This window comes from Asparagus officinalis, chromosome 9 (assembly GCF_001876935.1).
Source record: "Asparagus officinalis chromosome 9, Aspof.V1, whole genome shotgun sequence".
NCBI classification, from domain to species: domain Eukaryota; kingdom Viridiplantae; phylum Streptophyta; class Magnoliopsida; order Asparagales; family Asparagaceae; genus Asparagus; species Asparagus officinalis.
Window position 1 is genome coordinate 65,696,197 of NC_033802.1, and position 27,736 is coordinate 65,723,932.

Sequence of the window (27,736 nt, forward strand, 5' to 3'; positions counted from 1 at the left end):
AATTCAAACAGTACGCAAACACTATGGCATTCGAAAGTTAAACAACAGAAAAACATTTACCGATAAATAAAATGACATGATCATATTCATTTAGACACTACAGCAAGAGATCCAAGCTGATCTTGATTTCTCGACAACATCTATAAATAAGAAATTAAAGCACACCTGGACGCCACTTATTCTATCAGACATGCGGTCGCAACCATCGTCTGATTTCTCTTTGTATATTTCCATAGTCCCAATGACAACAGCATCAGAATATGGAATAAAGCTAAGAAACTCTCTTAACTTTGTGCACGTTTCCATCTGGAACTTAGGAATCACCGAGTGCAATCAACTGTTCCACCACACTTGGGTCGGCAAGAGTACTTATATCCCCTAGTTCATCAAGTTGTCTGGAAGCAATTTTCCTCAGAATCCTCCTCATGATTTTTCCACTTCTCGTTTTTGGAAGTCCTGGTGCCCAATGTATCTTTTCTGGAGCAGCAAATGCACCAATCTGGCACAGACCACTTTGTTATTACTAGGTTATGCCAAATGAGTATCATGGCAAGTTTAAATTGCCTTGATAAAAATACAATTTAAGCTAAACATTTTTTATAACAAAAAAAATAAACATCAACCGTTTGTTATCAAAACTTTAATTTTTTGACTTTTCAGGTGATTGAGGACATAAGCCATTATCTTGAGACTTTTTGAACATTACATCAGTCCACTAAATGACGGTTATAATCGAAATTTTGCCCCCAGCACGTTTTGATTGTGGAGAGAATCCAAATCCTTATAACAACATCTATGTAAACAACAAAAAATGATAGTACTGGTAGAAGAGTGTTGCACAAAGATGGGAGTGTTCAGAAACATTCTGCCAAATTGGGCACAAAAAATAATTAACTAGTCAAACTATGCTACTGAAGATTGTTCCAAGCCATTGATAGTGTTCTTATGATGACATACATTATGCCTCTTAATAAATCTCGTAACTTGTCTGAGTCATGTAAGCCTCTTCCTAAATGTAACAATGAAAGAAGCATTCTTAACGTCCAAGTTATAAAGAGGTTAACGACTGACTATTGTCATTGACAAGATAATCTTGAAATAATGTAGTCAAACCACAAGAGTGAACATCTCAAGGTAATCAACATCAAAGGTCTGCGCATACCCTCTGGCAATCAGGCAAGCGTTCAACCCTTCAATCTCTCTGATGGGAAGAACTTTACTGTATAGACCAAACGGGAGGAAACCTAGAATTGCAAACTGAGGGTGAGGGTACTGATTCTATAAGACCCAACAGAAAACCTAGAACTGCAAACTGGGGATACTGATTCTATAAGACCCAACAGAAGAAAACCTTGAATTACAAACGGAGGGTACTGATTCTATAGACCCAGCAAAGTAGTATTATTATCGCTAATTTTCCCATTGACGAGATGAAGCTACATTTGAACATTATTCAAGTCTTCCAACTTCTTTTCTATAGAACAAAATGTAGTTGCATTGCCATTCAAAGTTGAGATGGAGAAGGATTCCAATGTCATCTCATATGAAGAAGTTGTTCATATTTATTACATGCTCTCAGGCTGTTAGCCTTCATGAAAAAGTTCAAATTTGTTGTATCCTTCTTTATTCTAGCCTTGTTCAAGTCAACAAGAATATCTTCATGCAAGGCCAAATGGATAGATTGTCCATTCAAGTGCACTAAACCTGTTTTGACATATCTAAAACTAGAGTTTCAAAAGACAAGAATGATTTATATTATCAGAGTTTGATTTGAATTATTGATCATTTTGACTTTATCTTGTAATATAATTAGTTCGAGTAGGACTTTATTGAAGACAGTTTTCGTTGAAGCAGTAGTCTATGTTTAATCTTTAAATGAGGGTATTGTAGTTTACTCAGAGATTCATATTTGGTTAATGACTAAGAATTGTGTTCCCTTGTGGGTTTCTTCCCTGTGTCTCTTTCTTTTTCTTCTCCTTTCCTTTTTCTTTTCTTTTCTCTTTCCTTTTTTGCTAATGAGTGTGTGCCTGTAACTTGAAACAGTAATGCCATAATAATCTTACTTACCCACTTTGATCGTCATCTCTTTTATTTCTAACAGAAATCATTCCAGAATGGAGAATGAAGAACGGAGTACACAAGAAATCTCTTGTTTGAGAATTGCAAAGGACACCCAAGTCTTTACATTTGTGGATGTTGAGGAGAGTGGAGAAGACAATGAACCATTGGTGATGAAATCTATTATTCCAGAATTTCAATGTGTTACAAAGGAAATTCTTGTTAGAATTCTACTTAACATTCTATTGATCGTGTTCACAATGTTGTTTTTCTCTCCTATCGCATTAGTTACAGGGAACGAGATGAGTTGTTGCAACTAGTCGATGACTATATGCAATGAACACATTCTCCAAATTTGACTAATATTCTCATTTACATCAGGGATCGCGAGAAATAAATGAGGAATATATGACAAATTTCTGAAGTGCTTACTCAAAATAGTGGGTATGCCTATAATGTTGAACTTCTAAATGATTATGGTGTTTGCACAAGCTTTAATATCGCTGATCTTTCACCATATAAAGAAGATATGGAGGAACTACACTTGAGGACAAGTCTTCATCAACCGGAGGAGATTGAAGCAAGAGGTAAGGTGGACAAGCCCAAGCCCATGTTACTGCCCATTTCCAAGTCCTAGTAGATATTTGCTTGAAGCATAACTAGATCTATGATGTTGGGGAATTCAAAACCAAAATGGTGAGATAATGCAAGTCAATTGCAATAAATGGAGACCTCTAGGCTGATTAATGAATCGGGATTTCTATGCACCGGAAGAGAAGGTGGATTTTGAAGGTTTTCAAGTAGAATAATTGCACTCTTGTGTGGAGATGCATGCAACTCCGTCAGACATCGAAAATCCATTATATATCTAGTCTTTCTAGACTTTTATAGCTAGTGCAATCTGGATGGACGAATTCAGCATTTATTTCATACTTTCCTATGCTTGGAGAGAGTTGTTCCATGTCAGAGAATAAGTACCTAGGCTAAAATTGTAACCAGCCGCTTTTGGATTTGCTTGTCTATTCTTTACTATGTATCTCTTTGGTGGATTCTTAAATGGTGAGTTTTCCTTTGTTCTGTATCTCTAAGGTGGTGGAGTTTCTTCTATCCCTGGAGTGGTGAACTAGTTATCTACTCCTATTTGTCATTCAATTATTTTCCTTATCCGACCATGTGACCTTTCCGATGTCAATTTCCCTTCTTTCTCAACATTAAGAATTTACAATCACTTCTAATACCTAATCTACAACATTTACAGTTCCTCTTTGCAAAAATTGACAAGGAGCTAACGACTCATTCAGATAGAAAGGGGAAGAAAATTGCAAATGAAACTTGATGACGCAATATTTAACTTCCTTTCAAATTACTAGACTAACTAATCGTGTTTCTATTTGCATATTATCTAGCAGACCTTTTTTTTGTAAAATGGATTATGTAGGATCTATGATCCATGATACAATCTAATTTGCCCCTTTGACGAGTCACAGCCTTGGCAACATTGATTTAATCATCTATCACTAATTAATAGAGAATAGGTATTGCCAAGGTTTTAAATATTAAATATTGGGTAAATATCGGACAACTAAAATCCAAATCGCATTGCTGATATCAGAGAACTATCGAGGATACATGGTAACCACCAGAGTGCTGTATCAAATATATGCATATGTCAACAAAAGGAATAAAATCAGCAAATATATTACTTGAGTTGTCGTGGTACAAATGACTAAAATCTTCTATAAATAGACGAAATATTACTGTAATTAGCTATTGTAAACCTTTGAATATTGAGGTGGTTAATGTTTGTAAATAGGTGTGAACTCTTTCCTTCATTACCGATCCTGTATTTGATAAGTAGGGGCATTTGCCTTGCAAGAAAGATACAGAAAATGAGCAGCTCCAATGGTATATTATTTCTCCTTCCTACCACTTTTATGTTCTACTTTCTCTCACTTTGTCAACATGGCATTAGAGCCAAACAAGTGAGATTGGATTTATTTATTTTCATACAGTGAACCTTCATTAACCACTAGTCTCCGGGTTTGTTCAGGTCATCATCATTTGACCTTCTGGTTTCGCTTAGTTATCATCATCAAGCTGTCACTGATTTCATTCAGGACATCTACGTTCAGCTCTCTCCAACTCTACTTGAGTCACATTCGTGTTATTTTTTCTTTGGTGGCTTTATTGTCTATTTTATTGTTTTAAGATGGATTCTCATTATAGACTGACATTGAAATTGGAAGGCAAGAATTATTTTTTTTTTGTGGGCATCTTACATCAAAGATTTCTTGGAAAAAGACTATCAAAACACCTACAGAATGATCTACTTCAAAATGGTTGATAAACAATGTAAAGATAAAGACATGGATCATGGAATTAGTTAAGAATTCCATCCTTATGAACTTGGGTCCTTTTAGCACGACGAAAGAGAGGTGGGACTACTTGTAGCTATCCACAAGTAAGGCAATGCAACATGCTTATATCAACTCAAGCAAGAGATAAGTTCTCTATCTCAAGAAACTTGTACCATTCAAGAATTTTATTATGCTATGATAATGATATGGAATAAAATGGATATGATAGACTCATATGTTCCCAAAGAAGCGCTTGAAACTGTAATAAAACTGTCACAACAATCATGCTTGAGATAATTCTTGATGAAATTGCAACCTTAGTTTGGACATGTCCGAGTTGCAATTCTAAATCATTCAAGTACACAAAATATTAATGATATATTAGCTAAACTTCTTGCAGAGGAGAATCATTTGAAGTTCCACTCATCAGTTTCGGATGCGACTTTTCTTGTTAGTACACAAAAAGAAAAAATTCGCGATTTCAACAAATTGAAATGTTACACCTAACATGAGATTGGGCATCTTACCAATCATTGCAAGAAGAAAAAGGTGAGTGAGCCCGCATTCTCTTCTACAAATATTGTAAAAGACAAAGGCACTTGATAGAGATTGCAAGAAACATCCTACGAGACGAGGAATTCCAAGGGTCTATGTTGCTATAGGAGTATCTATTGCATCCTCTACAAATCATGTGTTTCTTCTTCTCCACTATTCACGTTCTTTCCTCAGGTTGTGACATCTCCTAACATCTCCAATCAAACTTCCACTCTTTCACCAGAATTACTCCAACAAGTTATTCAAGCCCTTCATGCCTCCACTTTAAGTAATGCTTATTCTCGCAATACTTGGGTTTTAGATTCCGGTGCTACCAATCACATGACAGGGGACATGAATGTTTTTCATGAAATCTTTTCATATGATAAAGATGAAATCCATGTCACAAATAGTCGAAGCCTTCATGTTGAAAGAATTGGCTCTTTAACCATAACTTCCAAAAAATTTGCCACCTCCACCCCTTTCTAAAGTTTTATATGTTACAATTTATCAACTAATCTTATTTTTATTAGCCAACTTGTAAAACAATATCTTGTCTCATTTTCTTTATCTGGTTGCCTTTATTTGGTTGCTATAGGAAAAGGGAACTCTGTTGGATATAGGTGCCCTACAGACAATTATTGTATATTATAACAGGACCTATATGAATATAACATTCTTGTTCAAAATAATAGTATGCTATTTTGGTCAGATTTATCTGGTATTTTAATACAGAAAGTCCTTAGAATGATACTAGACTATAAGACATTTCGGATATGATCGTAATGAAGAGATCTGATTTGTCGCTAACGTATATTCTAAAATGTTCCTAATCTGATTTGTCGCTAACGTATATTCTAAAATGTTCCTAGTCGATGAAGTGTTAAAATGGGACATCATCATTTTGGGAAGACTAGTGTATACTCTATTTCTCCTTTGGTAGGATGATGATCCATCCATTGGATCATTGATGTGAGACATCAAGATATAGTATACAGGTGACTCATTAGTGAATGAGTTGACTGAATGACTCACTGAGAACATCTAGTTGGTAATTATACTTAACTGTCAAATAGAAGTTCAAGTGATATAGTACATAGTAGTCTATTGACCTGAGGCATAAGTGCAATATCTTACACGTCAGTATAGGTGTACTTAGACTTTTACCTAACCACAGTTCTCATTGAGTTGTGCATAACGGTTTTTATTGGGTGCATCCCGAGACATAAGTAGATATTGAGATGGCAAGATAGGATTCTCCTCTCCCAGTATAGGGGGTTGATGTCATAAGATCGTTTGATATAACTATAACCTGAAAATCCTTGGCCGAGGTAAATAAGATAAACTGAGTGTCAGTTTGATCTTATAGGTTATGAGTTTAATATCAATAAACACTAATTGAGCAATTAGGGTTTGACAGTTTTTCATACCCTAGTCTCAATAGTTTGACATGGTTTGGAGCAATTAGGGTTTGACAGTTTTTCATACCCTAGTCTCAATAGTTTGACATGGTTTGACGAAGAGACCGAACTGTACGGTATTATCACTGAGTGGTCTTGATAAAATTGTGTAAGCATCTTGCAGACATTTATCACAACTTATACCCGGGTAGTCTTTATGTATAGCTAGCACCTCTGTTGTACTTGTGAATATCATCCACTGTCGAGTTCTTAAGTTGGGTCCTAGAGTCACACCAAGTGCGTACTTAAATCATATGAAATACAAATTTATAAAGTAATACGTATAATTGATACGCATATATGATTTTCACCAAATACACATAAACGGTTATGCATATCGGTAAAATCAGAATGCTATGTGCTTAGAAAATAAATTCCAGTATTTTTCCTATAAAATTATCTTTTAGTCTACTAGTTGACTTTTTGGTCAATAGTTGACTTTTGGTCAACTCACTAATTTTTTGGTCATATGATGACTTATTAATCAATGATTGGAAAATTACGAAATACCGTATTTATAAAATATTATATTGATGTGGTATTTTTATTTATAAAATACGCATTTCATTATACCATGATTAATGAGTCATGAGATGAGTCATTAAGGTGGTATGGTTTGGGAACATGGTTTTAGCACATAGTTTTGATTCTTCATGATTCATTGCATGACTCATGAGATGAGTCATTGCATGACTCATGAGAGAATCATTGTTTTGATGACTCATGGTGTGACTCGTAGGATGAGTCATTCATGTCATGACATATTCTTCCTCTATAAATATGAGCTCTCTTTCTTCTTTCATAGTTAATGGAAAAATAAAATAAATGGTTTATTCATAGTTGTTTTTCATAAAAGAAAAGAAGAGAGATCTACCTCTTACTAAACTCTAGCAATCTTTGAGTAAGAGAAAGTAGTAGGATTTTAAAGTACCCGGGGTGGATATCTTGCCTTATGTCTCAAGAAGACTCCGATTTTATCAAGCTCACTTGAAGATTTGGAGATCCACTACGAAGAGATTTACTACTACAAGGAGCAAGAGCTAGGAATTACTCGATCTTCCATCGAATCAAGCTTCGAAAGTATGACTTTCTAACTCTTGTATGCTCTCTTTAATATAGGGATCATGTTAGATTTAATTAGGATGGTCCTAGCTTGTTTTTTATGCTCTCTACATGCTTAGTATCATTATACATTCAGTCTTCCGTTGCGTATTTTGCATGTATTTAGCACGAATTTCCAACAAACTCTTCGTGTTGGACTTCAGATATGCTTTCAGTTCTCCCACTTGTTATCTTGTCCTTCATCTGCTAAAACTAATTCCTCAAATAAAATATGGAAGCTCTAGCACTATCGTCTTGGCCATCCTCATGCTTCCAACCTTTAATCTTTGTTTTACTTTGGTGCTTTGTTAAACAAACTCAATCACAAATATGACATTAATAAAGATTATGAAGATTGTAGTTTAGCGGAATCTCATAATATGAATCATGCTACCTCTACTTTTGATGTTGTTCATTCAGATGAGTAGGGGTCATCTCGTGTTGGTTCATAAACAGAAAAAAATATAGTGTTGTTTGTTGATGATGTCTCATTTTCCCTAAGTGTATTTTTTGCGACATAAATCTAAAGTTATGCAAGTGGTTTAATTACTTTCACGCCATGGTGAGCACACATTTGAATAAGAAAATCAAGGTCTTGCACAGCAACTCGGGGGGACTACATATCTATAAAATTTTGAGCTCATCTGCGGAAGGGATAATTCATCAAAGAAGTTATCCTCATCAACCATAACAAGACAAAAGTTGCAGAAAGAAAGACCCATGAGCATTGTTTTAAATATCGGCCGATAATCGATATTATCGGCCGAGTTATCGGATTTGGGAGCTCTCCGCTAGGATAAATTGGATTTTTAATCGGTTATCGTTTTTGTAGGTTTATCGGCGTTATCGGCACTTATCGGCCGATAAGTAAGACTTTTTTATCGGGATTATCGGGATTATCGGCCCATTTTGACTAACATTATATTTTTTCAAGGCTATGATGCAAGTTTCGCTTTCTACAATTTGTTAGTGATTCTAAACATGATGATTTACATTTTGGTATGTTTATATTTCATTAAGCATGATTAGGTTACATTTTTTAATTGTTATATTATATATACAGATCATCCAATATATCACTCTGATAAATACTACTTATCCCCGATATATCCCCGATTTTCACTATCCGATAAGGATTTTGGTCGTCCGATAAATCCCTGATAACAGATATTTAAAACCTTGCCCATGAGACAACGCGTTTTGCACCTTCATGCGAAATAACAAAGGCATTTTGGACTAAAATTATATACAAAACGGCTGCATACTTAATCAATCAATCACCTAGCTCCTTGCTAGGTAATGTTCCCCCTTTGAAGAAGTTATATGGATACTCACCCAAGTATGATTTACTTCGCATTTTCAAATGCACGTCACCTAATTCCGAACACTCAAAATTGCATGCTAAGTCTACACATTACATATTTAAACCTCCGTCGATCTTCTCGCATATTTAAACCTCCTGACCATCTTTCATTTTTTACCATGTTTGCTCCTTCGTCTATTCCTCAGTCTTATAAGCAAACTGAAGAGAGTGCAAAATGGTGTCACAGGTAGAACTTGATGCTTTGGAGCTTAACCACACTTGGAAGCTCGTACCTTTTTTGTTCAGAACATCCGATGTAAATGGGTCTATTCTGTCACTGAAAGCTGATGGATCACTGGATCGTTACAAGGCATGTCTCGTAGCTCAAGGTTTCAAGTAGGAATATTGCATCAATTATGACGAAAAATTTGCTCCGGTGGCCAAAATGACAACTGTATGAATATTGAGTGTTGTTTCAACCATTCAAAATAGGACATCTATCAAATGGATGTCAATGATGCATTCCTCAATGAAAACCTAGCTAAAACAGTCTACATGAGACCTCCCCTTAGACATTCTACATCTCATTTGGTCTGTAAATTGCACAAACCACTATACGGGTTGAAACAAGCACCCAAGCATGGCTTGCAAAATTGAAATTCTAGGTGCTAGATATTGCCAAAGGCATAATGACTATTCTCTATTTATATCCCCAACAAACAAGGGCAGTGTTTTTGTTCTAGTCTATGATAATGATAATACAATCACGGAGATTGACAATAAAGGTATTCAAAACCGCAAAGCAATTCTTCAATAATCTTTTCAACTGAAATATCTTGGTCAAGCAGCATACTTTCTTGGATTAGAAATATCTAAGAATTCTAGAGGGTATTTTCTAAGTCAGTGAAAATACACACAAAGATGATATAATTGTTGACACTCTTCTTGAATTAAACGCTAACAACAGTAGCAAAGAAGTTGATCCTATCCCAGATCCTACGATTATAGATGAATTGTTAAAAGCCCTGACATTGCACATGTTGTGCATATTGTGAGTCAATTTGTTTTTGCCCCTCATAGATTGCATTTACATTGGATAATTCGTTATCTACGTTCTAATCTAACGATGAGCTTATCTTATCCAAAGTTTCAAATGTCGGATGTCGGGTTCATATCGGACGGCTAAAATCTATGTCGGATAGCAAAAATCGGGGATATGCCGGGGGACATGGACTAAATATTGGATTGTCATATCGGGTGGTGCGCATATGTATAATATCATGTCCTGAATGCAATCTAAGTATTCCTAAATTCAATTTAAGCAAACTTTATAAATTTTAAAGTCTAAACATATAAAAAAATAAATAATATATGATGTTTAGGAATAAATTTGATTTTAACTTTTAAGTTAGTAATTGAATTTAGGAATAAATTTGATTTTAACTTTTAAGTTAGTAATTGAATTTAGGAATAAATTTGATTTTAAGTTAGTAAATAATATTAATATATGATGTTTAGGAATAAATTGATTTTGACAAACAACCAAAATGACGAATAAGATTAAAGCTCAAGAATTTGCTCAGCATAAACTGTAAAAAATTAAAAATAAAAATATCAAAGAATTAGAGAGACTAAGAGAAAGACGAAGAGATTGAGAGAGAGAGAGAGACTTGAGAGAGAGAGAGAGAGAATCAGAGACTCAAGAGAGAGAATGTTGGAGAGAGAGATATAGAAGAAGACTCATTGTGACTGGCCAGAGGGAAGCTTGAAGTTATCGTTAGGTTCTGACGACGCAGGGAAGAAGGCGGCAGCGATGGTTCCGAAGTCACAGGCTCACAGGAAAGAGAGAGGGGGGGAGAGAACGAGGCGGTTACGGTTCCGACCTTGTAGCAATGAGGACGAGGAAGAGAGAGGACGAGGACGAGACGACAATTTTGACCTACATTTTGTTTTTGTTTTTCTATCGAGTTCATATCTCTCAGAACAGGTCAAAAGTGAAATGTGTTCAAGTTTTCAGCACTAAACCCAAACCCGATTAGAAAAACAGCAGGAAAAAAGAAAAAGGCTACATCGGCCGATTTTTCAAAGCTGAAAAATCGGTCGATATGGCCGGATATATCCCCGATATTTCCGACTTAAACCTGAAAAAAGGACATACGACTTGAAATTGTCCAAGTCGTGTCGTTCGAGCCATCAAACCAACGTGTTAGCCGACACGACCGACATGTCGGCCGACATTTAAAACCTTGATCTTATCTAAGTACCTCTCCTCCGAAACTACAGACCTCCTCAAATGTTGATTATGTCGGTTGCAAAGATACATGACGCTCCACTACGGGCTATTGTATTTTCCTTGGAAGTTCTCTACTTTCCTAGAGATCGAAAAAGCAACAAACAATATCAAAATACTCGACTAAAGCAGAATATCAAGCCATGTTATCAAAACTTGTGGAGAAATCATATGGTTTCAATGACTTCTGGCTGATTTTGCATCCCAACACTATCTCCAACTTCATTATTTTGTTAGAGTTTCGTGAAGGTCGCAAGTAATCCAGTGTTCAATGAACAGACCAAGCATATTAAAGAGGATTGTCACTTTGTTCATGAAAATTTGAGCACGGCTTGGTCTCACTTCCATATGTTTCGTCAAGCAAACAATTGGCAAAAAATTTTACAAAATATCAGATGAGGAAACGCCATGATTATTTTAAAAGCTAACTGATGATGAACCACCATCAGTTTGAACAGGATGTCAAGAAAAGGAATAAACCAGCAAGGATATTCCATGACTTGTCTACTATAGCTCATCACATAGCAGTGAATCACTCCTTTGGCTGAAGATTAGGTGGTATAAATGACTAAAATCAACAATAAATGGCTGAAATAATACTATAATTAGTTATCGTAAATAGCTGAATGTTATGGTGGTTAATGCTTGTAAATAGGTGTAAACTCTTAAACTCTTTCCTTCTTTACTGAAGAAAGATACAGAAAATGAGTAGCTCCATTGTTGTCTTCTTCCTCCCCTCTACCATTTTGTATGTTCTATTTCCTTCACTTTGTTGACAGCATGTATATAATAATATACTAAAGTGTAATCTAAACATACTTAATGAAATCTAAGCAAACAAAAATATAAATGATATATGTTTATGACCATTAACCAATCTTTTAAAAAAAATAAAGTCCAAATTGAAAATGCAACATTCAGATTGTTTATGTCAGATAGTTAATTATGAGGACAATTGGGTATTTGGAGGAGTTTAGGGTCCCTTGATCTTCTTTGAGGCTAATCAACTGAGGGGAGGTTTGTGCACAGATAACACCATTAGAGGATCAGAGTTGGGTTCTCCGATGTACTCTCCTGCGCTTAAGTCAATAATAGATTAAGCAGAAGTGTAGATGCAGTTACCTTCATGAAGTGGAGATGACCATTACCTATAGGAAGTTTAAGAGGACATTTTCGTAATTTGGTCGGGTCGGTGAAGTCAGTTTAATGAGGACAAGAAATGGCAATATTTGATTACTTGATATATTTTTGAATTTTAAAATTTGAATTTTGAAATTTGAATTTTGAATTTTGAATTTTGAAATTTGAATTTTGAAATTTGAATTTTGAAATTTAGTTTAATTGTAGTTGAGTGATTTAAGGGATTGTTGTTTGTTTCTTTTTTTATTGCACGTTGTGTGCACGTAGTTTTTCTTTATAAATAAGGTTGTATGAGACTATTGAAAGGCAATGAATTATTGAATGAAAAAAAACTGCATTAGCTAAAATCTGGTGTGAAGCCTTGGGTGTGAAACCTAGGCCTCGGGTGTGAAACCCTAGGCCAATACATGTTCCTCTTCTTCTAGCCATCAAACCACTATCTTCTCTCGTTCCTCTGTTCATCTCACAGCCTCGTTGCCCCCACCACTTCTCCTCTTCCACAAGCTGCTGATCCCTCTCTGCTCTCCTTACCTTCGAGCCGTCGTTTATTTCGTCTTGACGCCACTGTCGGCCTCGTCCCAACGCCTGCCACTTGCATCGACCCGACGACTACCCATGGGACATCGCACCGTCCTCATCCCATCGCCGCGTCGTCATCAGTTCAACACCGTCGCACTCGTAGTCATCGGATCTCCGCCTCATCATCGTCGTTCAGTTCACCGTTGTCGTCGCACCACCTCCAAAGGTCTCTCACGTCGAGTCTGGTCAGACCGACGAAGGTTTCGTTTCCTCTTTATTTTTCTGTCAATCTCATTTTGTTAGTTAATTGCATGAGTATATTACCTCTAAACTCTTATCATATATTCACTGCTTAAAGTATAATTGTGAGTTGAGAGAAACTGAACATGTGATTGTTAAAACTTGATATTGATTGTAAAACTTGTGCAATGATAATAAATATTGCAATTAAATTGATCGAGATTGAAATTGTTCTTGACTATTGAGGCAAATCTTGTTTAAATACATCTGTCATGTTAACTGTTTTAATTAATTTCCTACTGAAGATCATGAATTTTGACGAAACGGTGCGTTGTTTAAATTAAATCGCTGATTCCGATAGACCCCATGTTCCGTTTCGCATCATTTTTGGTATCAGAGCATGGTTCTAGGTTAAGAATTTTTTTGAGTCTTTATTTAAAAAAAAATATTTGTGTTGTGAACCCATTCATATCATCTAGTTGTTAGTGCATGCCCCCTCGCACAGATCTACCCTGATTAGGAGAGTCTAGTGAATCATCTAGTGAGTCCAGCCTGTCAGGTAACATCTACCCTGATTAGGAGAGTCTAGTGAATCATCTAGTGAGTCCAGCCTGTCAGGTAACACAGATCCCGAACTCCTTGAGAAATTCGCTGAAATCATCTAGTGAGTCCAGCCTGTCAGGTAACACAGATCCCGAACTCCTTGAGAAATTCGCTGAACTAGCAGCACAAATTGATGAAACCCACGAAAGATTAGTGAGGTTAAAAAAAATGTGGATTACAACTCCGCCACGAGGTCAAGGCTATGGATACCCACCGCAAGGTCATGGGTATATCGTTCATCGACCCCCACCTCAACTTGTGCCTGATCCACCAATCTTTGATGGTAAGCTCGACCCATAAACTTTCTTTGACTGGCTGAAGAGCATGGATCGCTACTTCGATTGGTACGTCCTGACGGAATCCCAAAAAATCAAGTTTGCCACAATGAAACTCATTGGACCCGCTTGTCAATATTGGTCCAAATTTGAAATGATAAGGCATATTAGAAGTGAGTTACCAATTTTTATTTGGCGAGAAATGACCGACGAACTGAAACGGAAATATCTCCCGCCATCGTTTATTTATGGATTGCTAAATAAGTGGCATTGTCTTACTCAGGGAACCAAATCTGCAAAAGAGTACGTTGCTCAATTTGATGAATTGTTTACTCGATGCAGCACCATTGAGCAAGAGGCACCAATGAAAGTTTTGTCAAAGTTTAAAGCCGGATTGAGAAGTGACCTCCAAGCCGAATTCTTTGCTCGAGGAGTGGACACCCTTGAGAGATCTTACGCCTTAGTTCAAGATCTAGATGAAGCTAAATTCCACCAATCTCATAGGAGTCAGGATTTTCGAACTCATTCCTCCCAGCCTTCTCGTGCCACTACCTCTAGTCAGCCTCCGAGTCAATTTAACCCTAGTTATTCCTAATCTAGAGTCGATCCCAAGGGCCAGAAATCAGAGAGATATCTCACCAAACTTAACCCAATAATTCAGTGTTACAATTGTCAAGGATATGGGCACGTTGCATCCGTCTGTACAACTCCGTTCAGAGTTAGAATTAATAAGCCGCATATAACGGAATCAAAATCTATTATTAAGGAAACTGTTAACCAGGCCGTAGATTTGATAGAATCTAACTCTGATAAGGAATTCCAGAATATTAAAATTGACAAACCATGCATTCTCATTTCTTCTGAAACTACCCCTCTGATCATGGAGCCCACTGATGTTATCTCTGAAGTTGTTTTTGAAATTGAAACTTCAACTCCTCCTGAACTAACTCCAATGATTGAAAACGTTGTTGATATTCCCCACGAAGTCCTCCCAGACAAACATGACACCCAACACGTTCCTGATTTAGTTCTTGATTCGGTTCACTCGGATATCTGTATGGAAGTTAAAACCCAAACTGAGCATAGTGAAACAGCTACCATATTAGATATCACATCCCCATGCATTGTCCCGATAGTCACTCACATATACACTGATCCTTTTTGGGAATCTATAGTGATTAGGGATACAAGTTTGAGCACGAGTGTTTTTATTTCCTTTCTCCTTCATATTAAGCACACAAAAACACTCCTTCATGCATGTGTTTGCACGTTCCTCCTTATCACTTCAAAAATAGGAAATTTGTTATACATATTAACGAAGGAACACATAATTATTCCATTTGATAGAGGACGTCATGCATTTCTTCGTTGAGTTTATATTTGTCATTGATCACATTATTCGAGTTTGCATTTCATCATAATCATTTGAGTTGATTTACATCATTTTTTTATTTTGCATTGGTCATATATTGGGGAATCAGTGATCTAACTTGAATAAATACATTGTTAACTGAAATGAATGATATGGAGTCAGAACCTAATTTAAAACTGTTGATGCTGATATTTTAGATGGTTTGGACTTGTCCAATACAATTCTTTATTGTTGTTTAAGATTTGACATGATATTTATGAATTTTTCCAACTCTTGAAATGATTAATGGCAACATTTATTGATTTGGTCATAGTTCTATTTTCAATATTGAGTGATTAAACAGTCACAATGTTATTGACAGTCCACTAATATAAGTCTGACCCTAGCCTATTATTTCTGAGAGTTCTTTCACCTTACCCCCACTTCTATATATTCACCCAAGCTGCAGTGAATTTTGATAATATTTTAGATGGTGAATTTACAATGCAATTTAACTAATGATTTGAGATGTAGAAAAAAATAACTGACGACAGAGTATATTGAAGATGACAAGTTTCTGCAGCTAACTCGACAGAGTCGAGTTTTCTCCCACCCAGGGAGAATAATGAGGACAAGAAATGGCAATATTTGATTAGTTGATATATTTTTGAATTTTGAATTTTGAATTTTGAATGTTGAAATTTAAAATTTGAATTTTGAATTTTGAATTTTGAAATTTGAATTTTGAAATTTGAATTTTGAAATTTAGTTTAATTGTAGTTGAGTGATTTGAGGGATTGTTGTTTGTTTCTTTTTTTATTGCACGTTGTGTGCACGTAGTTTTTCTTTATAAATAAGGTTGTATGAGACTATTGAAAGGCAATGAATTATTGAATGAAAAAAAATTGCATTAGCTAAAATCTGGTGTGAAGCATTGGGTGTGAAACCTAGGCCTCGAGTGTGAAACCCTAGGCCAATACATGTTCCTCTTCTTCTAGCCATCAAACCACTATCTTCTCCCGTTCCTCTGTTCATCTCACAGCCTCGTTGCCCCCACCACTTCTCCTCTTCCACAAGCTGCTGATCCCTCGTTCCTCTGTTCATCTCACAGCCTCGTTGCCCCCACCACTTCTCCTCTTCCACAAGCTGCTGATCCCTCTCTGCTCTCCTTACCTTCGAGCCGTCGTTTATTTCGTCTTGACGCCACTGTCGGCCTCGTCCCAACGCCTGCCACTTGCATCGACCCGACGACTACCCGTGGGACATCGCACCGCCCTCATCCTATCGCAGCGTCGTCATCAGTTCAACACCGTCGCACTCGTCGTCATAGGATCTCCGCCTCATCATCGTCGTTCAGTTCACCGTTGTCGTCGCACCACCTCCAAAGGTCTCTCATGTCGAGTCTGGTCAGACCGACGAAAGTTTCGTTTCCTCTTTATTTTTCTGTCAATCTCATTTTGTTAGTTAATTGCATGAGTATATTACCTCTAAACTCTTATCATATATTCACTGCTTAAAGTATAATTGTGAGTTGAGAGAAACTGAACATGTGATTGTTAAAACTTGATATTGATTGTAAAACTTGTGCAATGATAATAAATATTGCAATTAAATTGATCGAGATTGGAATTGTTCTTGACTATTGAGGCAAATCTTGTTTAAATTCATATGTCACGTTAACTGTTTTAATTGATTTCCTACTGAAGATCATGAATTTTGACGAAACGGTGCGTTGTTTAAATTAAATCGCTGATTCTGATAGACCCCATGTTCCGTTTCGCATCACAGTTGATCAGACATCGCTTTACAGTGTCATCATTGGGTGAATGAGTCACATTTGCATTTAATGCGATAGTGACAACTGCAAAGCGCTGGCATCGTCCGAGGAGTCATTATGACTTCAACGGGGGAACTCACAATGACTCCAGAGTCATGCATTAAATTGGATAGTGACTGCGGTACGTAGCTAGGCTTAGAAAAGCTAGAAGGTCGTCCCTTTGTTCAAGACATTCCACAAAGAGTCCAAGTGGAGGACACTTTTCCTCTCGGATCCCAAATGCTTCGAGTAATTCTCGAGACGTTTTTTGTCTCAGTCTTGTGTCTTGGAAAGAGATTGGCGAAGCTAATACCCGGGTCGGGTCTTTAGTTTTGTGCAACTCGGCTAGTTTAAATACGGCATGTGGCCGACTATTTAGAGTTCATTATACTTAGTAATTTTCAGGGTATAACACCAGTCGATTTTTTTAAGGATGAAATGTCACTTGATATATCAGGAAAATCATGATAAATTGCCCAAAAAATGGCAAAAGTAGTACATTGTTTGTCGACAAGTCATATAAAAGGACATATCGACCAACATATTGACTCATATATCAGCCATGTCAACAATATGTTACCGAAAAATTGCTAAAAAGCGGTAAAGAGTATTTAGACTGTACCGTTTTGTATAAAGCCTTACAAAGGATATATTTCCAATATATCGGTCATGCCGGGGATATTTAGAACAATGAGTATTGCATAACAAAGTGACATGAATACTACTATTCTCTGAAACTAAGTGGCTTGAGTCAAGTAAAGCATGAAGAGAAAATTATCTCAAACACACTGTATCGATACGGGCTAAGTGGATAATACCTGTTAACAACTCAAAACTCATATCTAAACAATATAAACCAGCTGAGTTTATGCACAGTTTGTCTTAGGTTCACAGGTCAGCAGAGATTACGAGAAGTCAGGAAAAAGTAACTTAAAATGTTGAACTTTTTGGTTTCAGCAGATATTTGAAAATTGAAATCTTACTTTAAAATTAAAACATGCAGATAAACTAGTTAACAAGGATAGACCTGTTTTCGCACTGTTGATATGAGGTCTTTCCGGAGTTCTTCACTGTAAGGAACACCATCTACTAAAGTAACAAAGGCATAAATACCCTGCCCTTTGACCTAGGACAAAGAAATGTTGGTATGAAGCTCTTATAAGGGAGGTGAAGAATTGTAAACGAACAATAGGAAAATGAGAAAGGTATTCACCTCATGCTCAACTCCAACCACAGCAGCCTCTGCACACTGAGGGTGTGACACTAGTGCAGATTCTACTTCTGCTGTCCCAATACGATGTCCACTGAAATGTCATGTTATTGTTCATAGTTAAGAAATAAGATCTTATCTTAAGCCATTAAGAACATTTCTCATGCCTACAATATAATGTTACTTGTTGCACATAAAAAATGTCTTCTATGATTGCAATAAAATTCATGCATATTTGGAGAATTTTGAATAGAACAATTTGAAGCAATACCTGACATTGATAACATCATCAACTCTTCCAGTGAGCCAATGGTAGCCATCCTTGTCCCTAAAATCAGGATAAATATCAGACCATGTCAATATAAATAAAATAGAGGTTAAATGTAGAATAATTTGAGCACAGGCATTAGGAATCACACTTTTGACAGAAGAAAATGTACAATGAACTAGCGTTGGTGTCATATCTGTTAGAGAAAGATGGAATGCAAGCATGAAATTTATGAAACTCTAAATTACCTGCTGCAGCCATCACCAGAGAAATAATAACCTGAAAATGGCTTAAAGTATGTGGTCTCATATCTTTCATGATCACCATAAAGTGTTCTGAATGCCCCTGGCCATGATCTTTTAATGCAGAGATACCCACTACATTCACCTTCTATTTCATTCCCTTTCTCATCCACAATAACTGGCTGCAAAAGATTTTCTCAAAACAAATCATAAAATAATGTTGGTTTACATTTTCACATAATACAATTTGTTTGCTAATACCTGGACCCCAAAGAATGGAAATGTGGCAGAGCCAGGCTTCTGTGGCCATGCACCGGGTAGAGGAGTAATCTATCATAAAGCAGAGAAATGAAAAGAGTGTTAAATTATCAGGAAGATGAAACAAACAACAACGAATAATTAGGGCACTGCAAATTTTTTTCCCCTTGACTAAAGGACTAACCCCTATGGAAACATAAATCTTTCTACAGAGACTCGATCTGATAATGATAAGCACCATGGAGGAAAATATGGAGATTAAGTTACCATAAAACCACCAGTCTCAGTCTGCCACCAAGTATCTGAAATAGGGCATCGTGAGTTGCCAACGACATTATAAAACCACCTAAGACAAGTATAAACATAAGATGCTTCTGAAGAATTATATATTTGCTCATCAACTGACATAAAAGAATGGATATGAACCTCCAAGCACTTGGATTTATGGGCTCCCCTACACTTCCTAACACTCGTAATGATTTACGAGAATAGCGAGTAACATACTGCATAAAACAAAAATAGAAAACATGTTCAATATTAATAAAAGCATGTGATATAAAACTACATACATAAACATATTTTCTATTCTCTAGATCTACTAGATAGAATACACTGGTATAGAGTACAGCTATCTTTTTTCATAGATATGTTACCGAGAGGGAACTGATGAACACTCAATCAAAAAAATTAATGCACTATAAAAGGGACTTCTGGATGGTTGAGTATAACAACATGCTAATAAGACTTGAGGTAGCATGTTACAAGAGAATTCGATTGAGAGCTATCAGGGAGTCAACAACATTTTATATATGAGAACCAGTAGAAGCGATAGGTACAAAAATTAAAGAGAGCGAGAATTTAGACAAACATGTGTTCCTACCAACAGAAAGGAAGAAAGATAAGCATGAGCATGAAATACCGAGTAGGGAAGGCTCTAGTAAGCAGAGGCCCACGGAAGTGTAAGAGGAATAAAAAGTGGAGTAAATTGTGCTACAGGTTAAATAATGGAGATAACAGCAAATTCAAAGGGAAGCATTAACATAGAAATCAATGGGAATGAACAATGGGTAAATATTGTACCTTACAAATGAGAATATGAATTCAATTTGAAAGAGCACACATGGGATATGAATGAACAATGAGTAAATGTTGTACTTTACAAATAAGAATATGAATTCAATTTGAAAGATCACACATGGGAAATGATGTGCCACATATAATTGACAAGCAGGGGCGGATATATGTATTCCCCAAGTGGCGTAGTTGCACCCCTAGAATTTTTCTTACAGCAAGTGAACCTAGTACTTTTTACAATAAGCCTCCCCAAAAAAATTTAAAAAAGCACCCCCAACTTATCTAAAAGCACTAAAGTAACTAGTAGAGCCCATTTAAATTTCCAAAATAAAGTCATATGGGCCTAGCACTAAAAGCCCAAAACTACTACACTGGAAACCCACAATCTAAAATCCAAGACCCATTTTGATTACTGTATGTTCTTTAAAGAAGATGAAGCTGAAGAGTGAGAATCATTACAAAGCATTTCATGTAAACCCCAAAATCTAAAACCCAAAACTAGTCCACTACAAATAAAACATTTCATTGATGAAGGTAGGGTTACTGAATCTTTAAATTAGAAGAAATAGTCATAGCGGCTTGTCTATTACGACTGGATTTAGCCAAACAATCATAAATTGCACACCATAAAGTAAAGAGTGAGAATCATTACAAATCAACTTTTTTAATTTGATTAAGAGGAAGCTATAAAAGCCATAGCCAAGCAACTGCAAGCACGAACCATACCACAAACAAATCATAATAATAATAATTAATTTAAAAAAATCATTTTGTGGACTTGAGGCAACAGAAGCCTTGGGCAAATGACCACAAGTTGATTGCAACCAAAGTGGGCTCAGTTAACTTGATTAGATGGGGAAATGTTAGAATCTAATATGTATTTGTTTATTAATTTTATTTTTATTGTATTTCTTTAACTTATATAAAAAAATGTTAGAATGTGATCGCAATGTTGCATTTTGCAAAGCGAGTAAGTATACATCTTTTGATTTTATTAATGGAAGTAGTAAAAATGCCCACTTGTGTTTATCTATCACATTACAGACAAAATGTGATGCAACGAAGCTGATAAAGTGTGCCGATGCCGAGTACATTCCTATCCGATACTATTATTCCACCATATTATACTATATTATATATTATATTTTTAGATAAGTAGATACTTGTGCCCCATCCCCAAAAAAAAAGTTTTCTGGACCCACCACTGTTGATAAGAATGGCACAGCTCAGGAGATGGAGAGAAAAATTCAATTTTAAAAGAGGACCATATAATATTAGAATGAAAGTTTAGCATGACCTTCATCTCTTTTAGACCAGTTATAATTAAGAGAACCATACAAATGCATAGAAAGAGACACAGATGAATAGTATGTCGCAAGGAAATGAAAGAAGCAAAGATATGTTTACAAAGACGATGAAACTACCTCCTCGTAAACTCAAAGGCGGTCAGTAACTCCATTTTCTTTCCCTAGAAGAGATCTGAACTCTGTATGCCATTTCACTTAACCAGGGAGAAAGAGTTGCAAAGGGAAGTACTCACCTCATTACCTTCTCGCATGAGAGAACGAATCAGAGTTGGAGCAGTGTAAAATATCGTCACTTTATACTTATCAACAATGTCCCAGCTACGTCCAGCATCTGGATAATTTGGAGCCTACAGGTTTACCCAAAGAAAGGTTCAGAACTATTAAAGAAACAATTACATGAGTGGAAGAGGTGCATGGAGTGGTAAAGGTACAGTCAAGCTCCAAATCAACAATAAAACCAGCAACCAAACAATGGTGCATATCGCCAAGTCTACTTGGTGAAAAATTACTTTTCAAAAATTTACAGAATCATTGTCTAAGTTCCATTATATCTACTGTATCTACCTATCTAGAAATGTTAGCAACTAACCCCTTCAAAAATTACAACAGTAGCTCCATTTAGCAGAGGGCCATATGTTACATAGCTGTGCCCAGTAATCCAACCGCAGTCTGCACTGCAGGAAGAATAAAAGAGATTACAAATTCTTACCTCGAATAATTGAATTTTTCTAGACAACACATTTTCACCAGAACAGAAGGCGGGAAAAAGAATTGCAATGTACCAGTATATATCAGATGACTTATAGTCAAATGCATATTTGAAAGTAGTTGCAGTGTACACCATATATCCTCCGGTTGTGTGTAATACACCCTGCCATCACAAGCGTAAAGAAGTAACTCAAGACGGAAAAAGCAAGATGCTATATTTCTTCAGTAACTTGAGAAGAAATTACCTTGGGCTTTCCAGTACTGCCACTTGTGTACAACAGAAATAGTGGGTCTTCAGAATCAACCCATTCCACTTCACATTTTGTAGGGAATTCTGGGACAACATCCTGAAAGGGAGTTCTTTAGCATGAAAATGGAGATGAAAATCGTTCTATACAGAAAAAAGAAGTATGATTGCACGTGACGACCTCTCAGCAGCAATACAAATAAAAGAATATAATAATATTCTTAGAGAACACAGAGGTGCCTAGAAAAGTGGATGTGGTTTAAAAGCTACAAAAACTTCTTTCAGTGTGACAATACAGTAGTAAAGTAATGCCCCAACCTGCCACCATATATCCCTTCCATCCTGCCATTTAGTAGCCCCCCTCTCCATGGCCAAATGATTTTCATAAGTCAAACACAAACCTGTGGAGAGAAAATAAATAAATGCAGATAGCGGGTGAATTTCACGCTAACACCTATAAATGTAAAAGATTTTTAAAAAGTTACTGCTAAAGAATAATAGGAGAAAAATACAATCAACAGTACATCAATCATTTTGTCATGCCATATGGACTACAATAACTAGTCAAGCATATATATGGAATCAAACAGTAGGGCCCAATAAAAAATTGCAGATTCTGAAAAACCAACATATATAGCATAAAACATTAAACATTCTTATATCTCTCTTGTCAAGATCAATAATGCTCTGGCTGCTTTTCAACCAGATTACTAAAAGTAGTCAGATAATCCAAATACTAAAAGTAGTCAGATAATCCAAATACAATAAGAGAATTATAGTATAAGGCTCTGACTAGCAAACCAAGAAATTCTCAATAGCACTAGAATGTCTTCACAATTACAAAGAATATTGCAAAAGGTCCATAATGTTACAAAGAGTATGATTACAACTATGGAAAAATCATGCCGCTTCTGTTTCTCTACTTGAGAGTTAATGAAACGCAAATATCGTAAGTGTGAAGGCCAGACACTTGGAACACAACAGAACAGTCAAACAACAATTAATGAACCCAATTTCACACAGCCTGGAGCCGAACAGAAGAGGGTTGCATTAGGTAAGTGGAAGCTGATATAATGTTTGAGGGTTGCATTAGGTAAGTGGAAGCTGATATAATGTTTGACACTTCGTCCGACATCTATGAAGTGAAGCGCCAAACAAATATAGATATAAGATGGAACATAATGCTTCACTTAAGTAATGGCCCATCCTAATCCAAACTCTAGACTTTTAGTAATTTACTAGAAACAAATATTATGACTATCATCTTTTAGAGAAACAAAAGAAAATATAAATGATTAATAATGTTGATTATATTTACTAGCTATTCCATATTAACTTCCCAAACCCACAACATTCATTCTCTTCGTCGCAAATGGTTCTCTTGATATTCAACCTCAAGTTCCTACATAAGAGAAAATAGAGCTGCTATCACGATGTAAGCAACACAGGCTATGATCTAAATATTCAGTGCAGAGCACCAACATTTCAAAAGAAACAAGGTTGAGGGGAAGAGAGCAAGCACCATTAGTCATAGTCCGTGAAATTGAAGCATCAACAGGGATGAGAATATGACATGGGTATGATACGATACAGACAAAAAACATCACAAAATCTGAAAACCTAGCACGTCATGTAGAATCTTGTCATTTTGACCTCGCCTTTCGCCTTTAAATCACGAAGTGGAACCCAGCGCTCCGACGCTCTGTAACAGCAATTGGTGGGTGATAATTCAAATTTTTGAGTGGTTATAGACATAGCTTTGACCTTGGAAGATAGCTAATGCAAAGTGTCCAAACCCCCACATACAGGCACCCAACTCCTAAAATAGACCATTTAGAGGTGAACTACTTCACGTTGTGTCTCAATTCAGCCGAACCTCTCAATTTTCCTTCTTTATTTACGCTATTGTGTTAATTATGTTGCTTACATAATTGTAACTCACTAATGCAACCTTAGGGCGTGTTTGGATTTCAATGGGGTTAAGGGAAGTTAAGGGAAGCTAGGTGAGAGAAGAGAAGGGAAGGGAAGGGAGTTCCCTTCCCCTTGGTTACACCCCAATTTGAGAGGTAACAAATTTTATACTATTAAGGGGTGAACTAAGGGGAACTAGGGTGAATAACTTCACCTCCTAAGTGTTCCCAAACAAGGTGAATGGTTCCCCTAACTTCCCTTCTCTCTTATTCCCCTCAATCCAAACAAGCCCTTAGTGTGTTGATGATAGGATTTATAAAAATGAACTCCATATTTAGATCAGTGATACTACCGTGCATGGCCTCCATCATTTGTAGGTTTCCACTTTCCTCTTGCATGAGTTACTAATATGCATCCACCCATCCAAAATACCGAGGTGAGTAGAATCGCAAGGAACACTAACCAGCAACATCCAACTTTTTAAAGACGCATAAATCTTGATGCATCTTTGCTCCTATTTCATGACCCAATAATTTAAAAACCACTATCACACCAAAACATGAAAGACGCAGTTATGACTTAACTATGACATGATCAGCTAAAAAAGTACAAGAAAAAAAGCATAATTTTGATCACAAACAATTTAACAAGATGAAGAAAACATCATTTTGCAGAACCTATGCGTCAGTTCCTCAAAGATGTTGGTAATTTCCTATCCCCCAGACACATGAAAAGAACAAAAAAGTAAAAAAGAAAAGGAAATTACAGACCTCTTTGAAGCATATGACAATTTACAGGTTTCCTACTTCTGCATGAGAATATATTGGATGACGAAATAAGATAGCATTTACTGCTCATCAGCTACCTAGTAGGTCCTCTAGAACCACTCTGCCAAATAGTTACCTTTCTTGGACGTTTTCACAAAAGTTGTCATCGCTTAACAAACAAATGAAAGAAATTTGTCAAATCCTTGTGGACAATTGTCAATGTGAAGTTGCCATTCATTTCCTATCATTTTCTGTTATTATCCCTCAACAGAACATCAGAACATCAGAACAACAATAATGCACCTTTATCCTCATTTTCATTAAGAGATGTTTAAATGGCTGAAATATCTTCTACGTTATACGTCCAACTATTTGGTGACCAAATCCGTAAATTTAGGGAGCTGAACACATTCTTGAAGATTAGAATGCATGTTAGCCCGGAATGGACTCCTTGTTCATAATGTACCGGTCAATTAACTAGAAAAGAAACTGCTGCTTAAGAAGAAGACTTGTATTTCCCACATAAATTTGATAAAGAAGAAACTAAAGAGCAGAGAAATGCTCCCAGAATTATACTTCCAGCTCCAAACGTTTGTATTGATGGCTTTCCATTTTCTAATAATATTGAGGTTTACACTAAGAAGCCTGATGGTTTTTTTAAAGATACTGCACATGTAAGAGAAGGTGCACCAATCAACATGTTTACTCTAAAAAACACTCTTTTGCATAAAGAAATTCCTCAGTTGAAGAATATCCTACTAAAAGTATTTCATCATTAGCCACAGTAGCAGCAATTTCACTGGGATATTTAACAGAAAAAAGAAAAAGTGCTAACACATACCTACAGGAACTCCACTCTTTTCAGATTCAGTAAGCGCATTATCTACTATGTCTTTTAGATGGATAGCTTTTGCCCCCCTACGCACGGCATTGGCTGTTATCACTACCTTCGGTTTGCAATCAATAATCCTCTGAGCAAGTGATTCCGCAGAGAAACCAGCAAATACAACCTAGACACAAAGTAGCAATACATGATACCCCCAATTCTTCACACAGTGAAAAACCCCTAGATGCAACTGATTAGTTGAGGATTCTAGTACCGAGTGCACAGCACCAATTCTTGCACATGCCAACATAGCAATAGGCAACTCCATTAACATAGGCAAGTATATAACAACTGCATCACCCTTCTTAACACCCACATGCTTCAAGTAATTGGCAAGCTGTGGAAAGGCAATAATGTTAGCCCATTAAACATAAACTTAGTGTTCTACAAGAACACAAGGCAATAGCATTTGAAGGAACTTTACCTGGCAAACCTTCTCTAAGAGCTCATTGTAAGTTAACTTCACATCAGAACCCGGTTCATTCCCTTCCCAATACAATGCAATCTTGTCTCCATTCCCCGTCTCAATGTTTCGGTCCAATGCATTGTAACATATGTTTGTGCTGCCTCCTTTGAACCACTAGATAGCAACAGGGTAGAGAACCAGTCAAAAAATTCTGTCTTCATCTGTTTTCATATTTTCCTCACAAGCTAAAGAATTTAACGACTGACCTCAATCTTAATAGGCCCCGTTGTCACATCAAGATTTCCCGTATAAACTTCAGGGTCCCATTTCTCTTTCCAGTAAAACTCTGATGCAATCTCTGACCAGAACCCCGCAGGATCATCTATCGACTTCTTGTACATTTCCAGGTACTACAACATGAAATTTATATGAGAATACCGGATATCAGATGCCACCTTGTTTAGCAAAATGAGCAATTAAGAGACAGAAATGGTGAGGTCCACACCATAGGATGTGGCTTACGAGGTGGACCTCGCAACTAGTATATCTCTTGATACGTTTCCAGATGCTACAATATGAAATTTATATGAGAATATCGCAAATGAGCTGCCAAATTAGTAAGCAAAATGACCTACGAGAGATGGAAATGGTGAGGTTCCACACCATACAATATGACTTGCGAGATGGACCGTACTCGAGCGTATCACTTGCTAGCTCATATAGCAAAATGAACTACGAGCTCACACTCATTAATTTCATGCTTCTATTGACGACCATAACATATAAAATAACTTGATGTATTAAAATGCATACTTAAATCTTTTATCAGCCAAGCCAATAACTACTGACTGAATCCTTTAACAGGGAACTTCAGAACCATTAAAAACAAACACTTTTCATCTAAGATGAAAGATAAGGAACGAACTGCTAAAACCTCTAAGTAGTGATCTTTGGCTACATTGTTCGTACAATCAACCATTCTAATCAACGCATTGCATATAATAACTATTCTAGATCAAGCCCAGAAGGATTGAATCTTTTGAGAGGACACGTCATAATCACTCAACTACGAGTTCAAGACAAAAAAGAACTCCTACATAGATATCACATTTAGATTAATACACTAAAATCATAATCAACCCCAAATCAAAACTTTTTAACTTAATGCGGAAAAAAGTCAAATTCTTCCGTCAGAGAGTTTCAAAAGTAAAAACCCGCTACGACCAAATTCCAAAAAAAAAGGCGACAGCTTTTCCAAAAGACACAACCTGACCGTCCCCAGAGAAAACAAAACCAAAGCAAAACAAGGGGCCAGAAGCTAAAATTTTACTTGCTCGGGCGAAGAAACGAGGGCCCCCCTGCAAAACTCCTCGCTAGGGTAGACGGCGATCGTCCTCGTCGCCTG

General features: G+C 36.5%; 1 protein-coding gene across 1 annotated transcript; it reads right to left on the bottom strand.

Annotated features, from left to right (window-relative positions):
- On the bottom strand, nt 1-27,736 carry LOC109824384 (acetyl-coenzyme A synthetase, chloroplastic/glyoxysomal). The gene is made up of 18 exons (XM_020390972.1): nt 27,662-27,736; nt 26,598-26,741; nt 26,350-26,505; nt 26,140-26,262; nt 25,881-26,049; nt 22,680-22,762; nt 22,360-22,461; nt 22,188-22,277; nt 21,996-22,085; nt 21,640-21,753; nt 19,452-19,528; nt 19,293-19,371; nt 19,029-19,097; nt 18,774-18,949; nt 18,529-18,585; nt 18,261-18,351; nt 18,075-18,173; nt 1-499 (listed from the first exon to the last, which is right to left on the bottom strand). The coding sequence occupies exons 2-18, from the start codon at nt 26,730-26,732 to the stop codon at nt 314-316; spliced, it is 1,896 nt and encodes a 631-aa protein (XP_020246561.1). The 5' UTR covers nt 26,733-26,741; nt 27,662-27,736; the 3' UTR covers nt 1-313.

Excerpts from the sequence above, each read along its gene's own strand:
- LOC109824384 (XM_020390972.1), bottom strand. The coding sequence starts at position 26,732 with ATGTACAAGAAGTCGATAGATGATCCTGCGGGGTTCTGGTCAGAGATT. Across the intron at positions 22,763-25,880 it reads AAAGAGTGGAGTTCCTGTAG|GTTTGTGTTTGACTTATGAA; the intron begins GTATGTGTTAGC and ends TTCTCTCCACAG. Across the intron at positions 500-18,074 it reads TATCAACAGTGCGAAAACAG|ATTGGTGCATTTGCTGCTCC; the intron begins GTCTATCCTTGT and ends GGTCTGTGCCAG.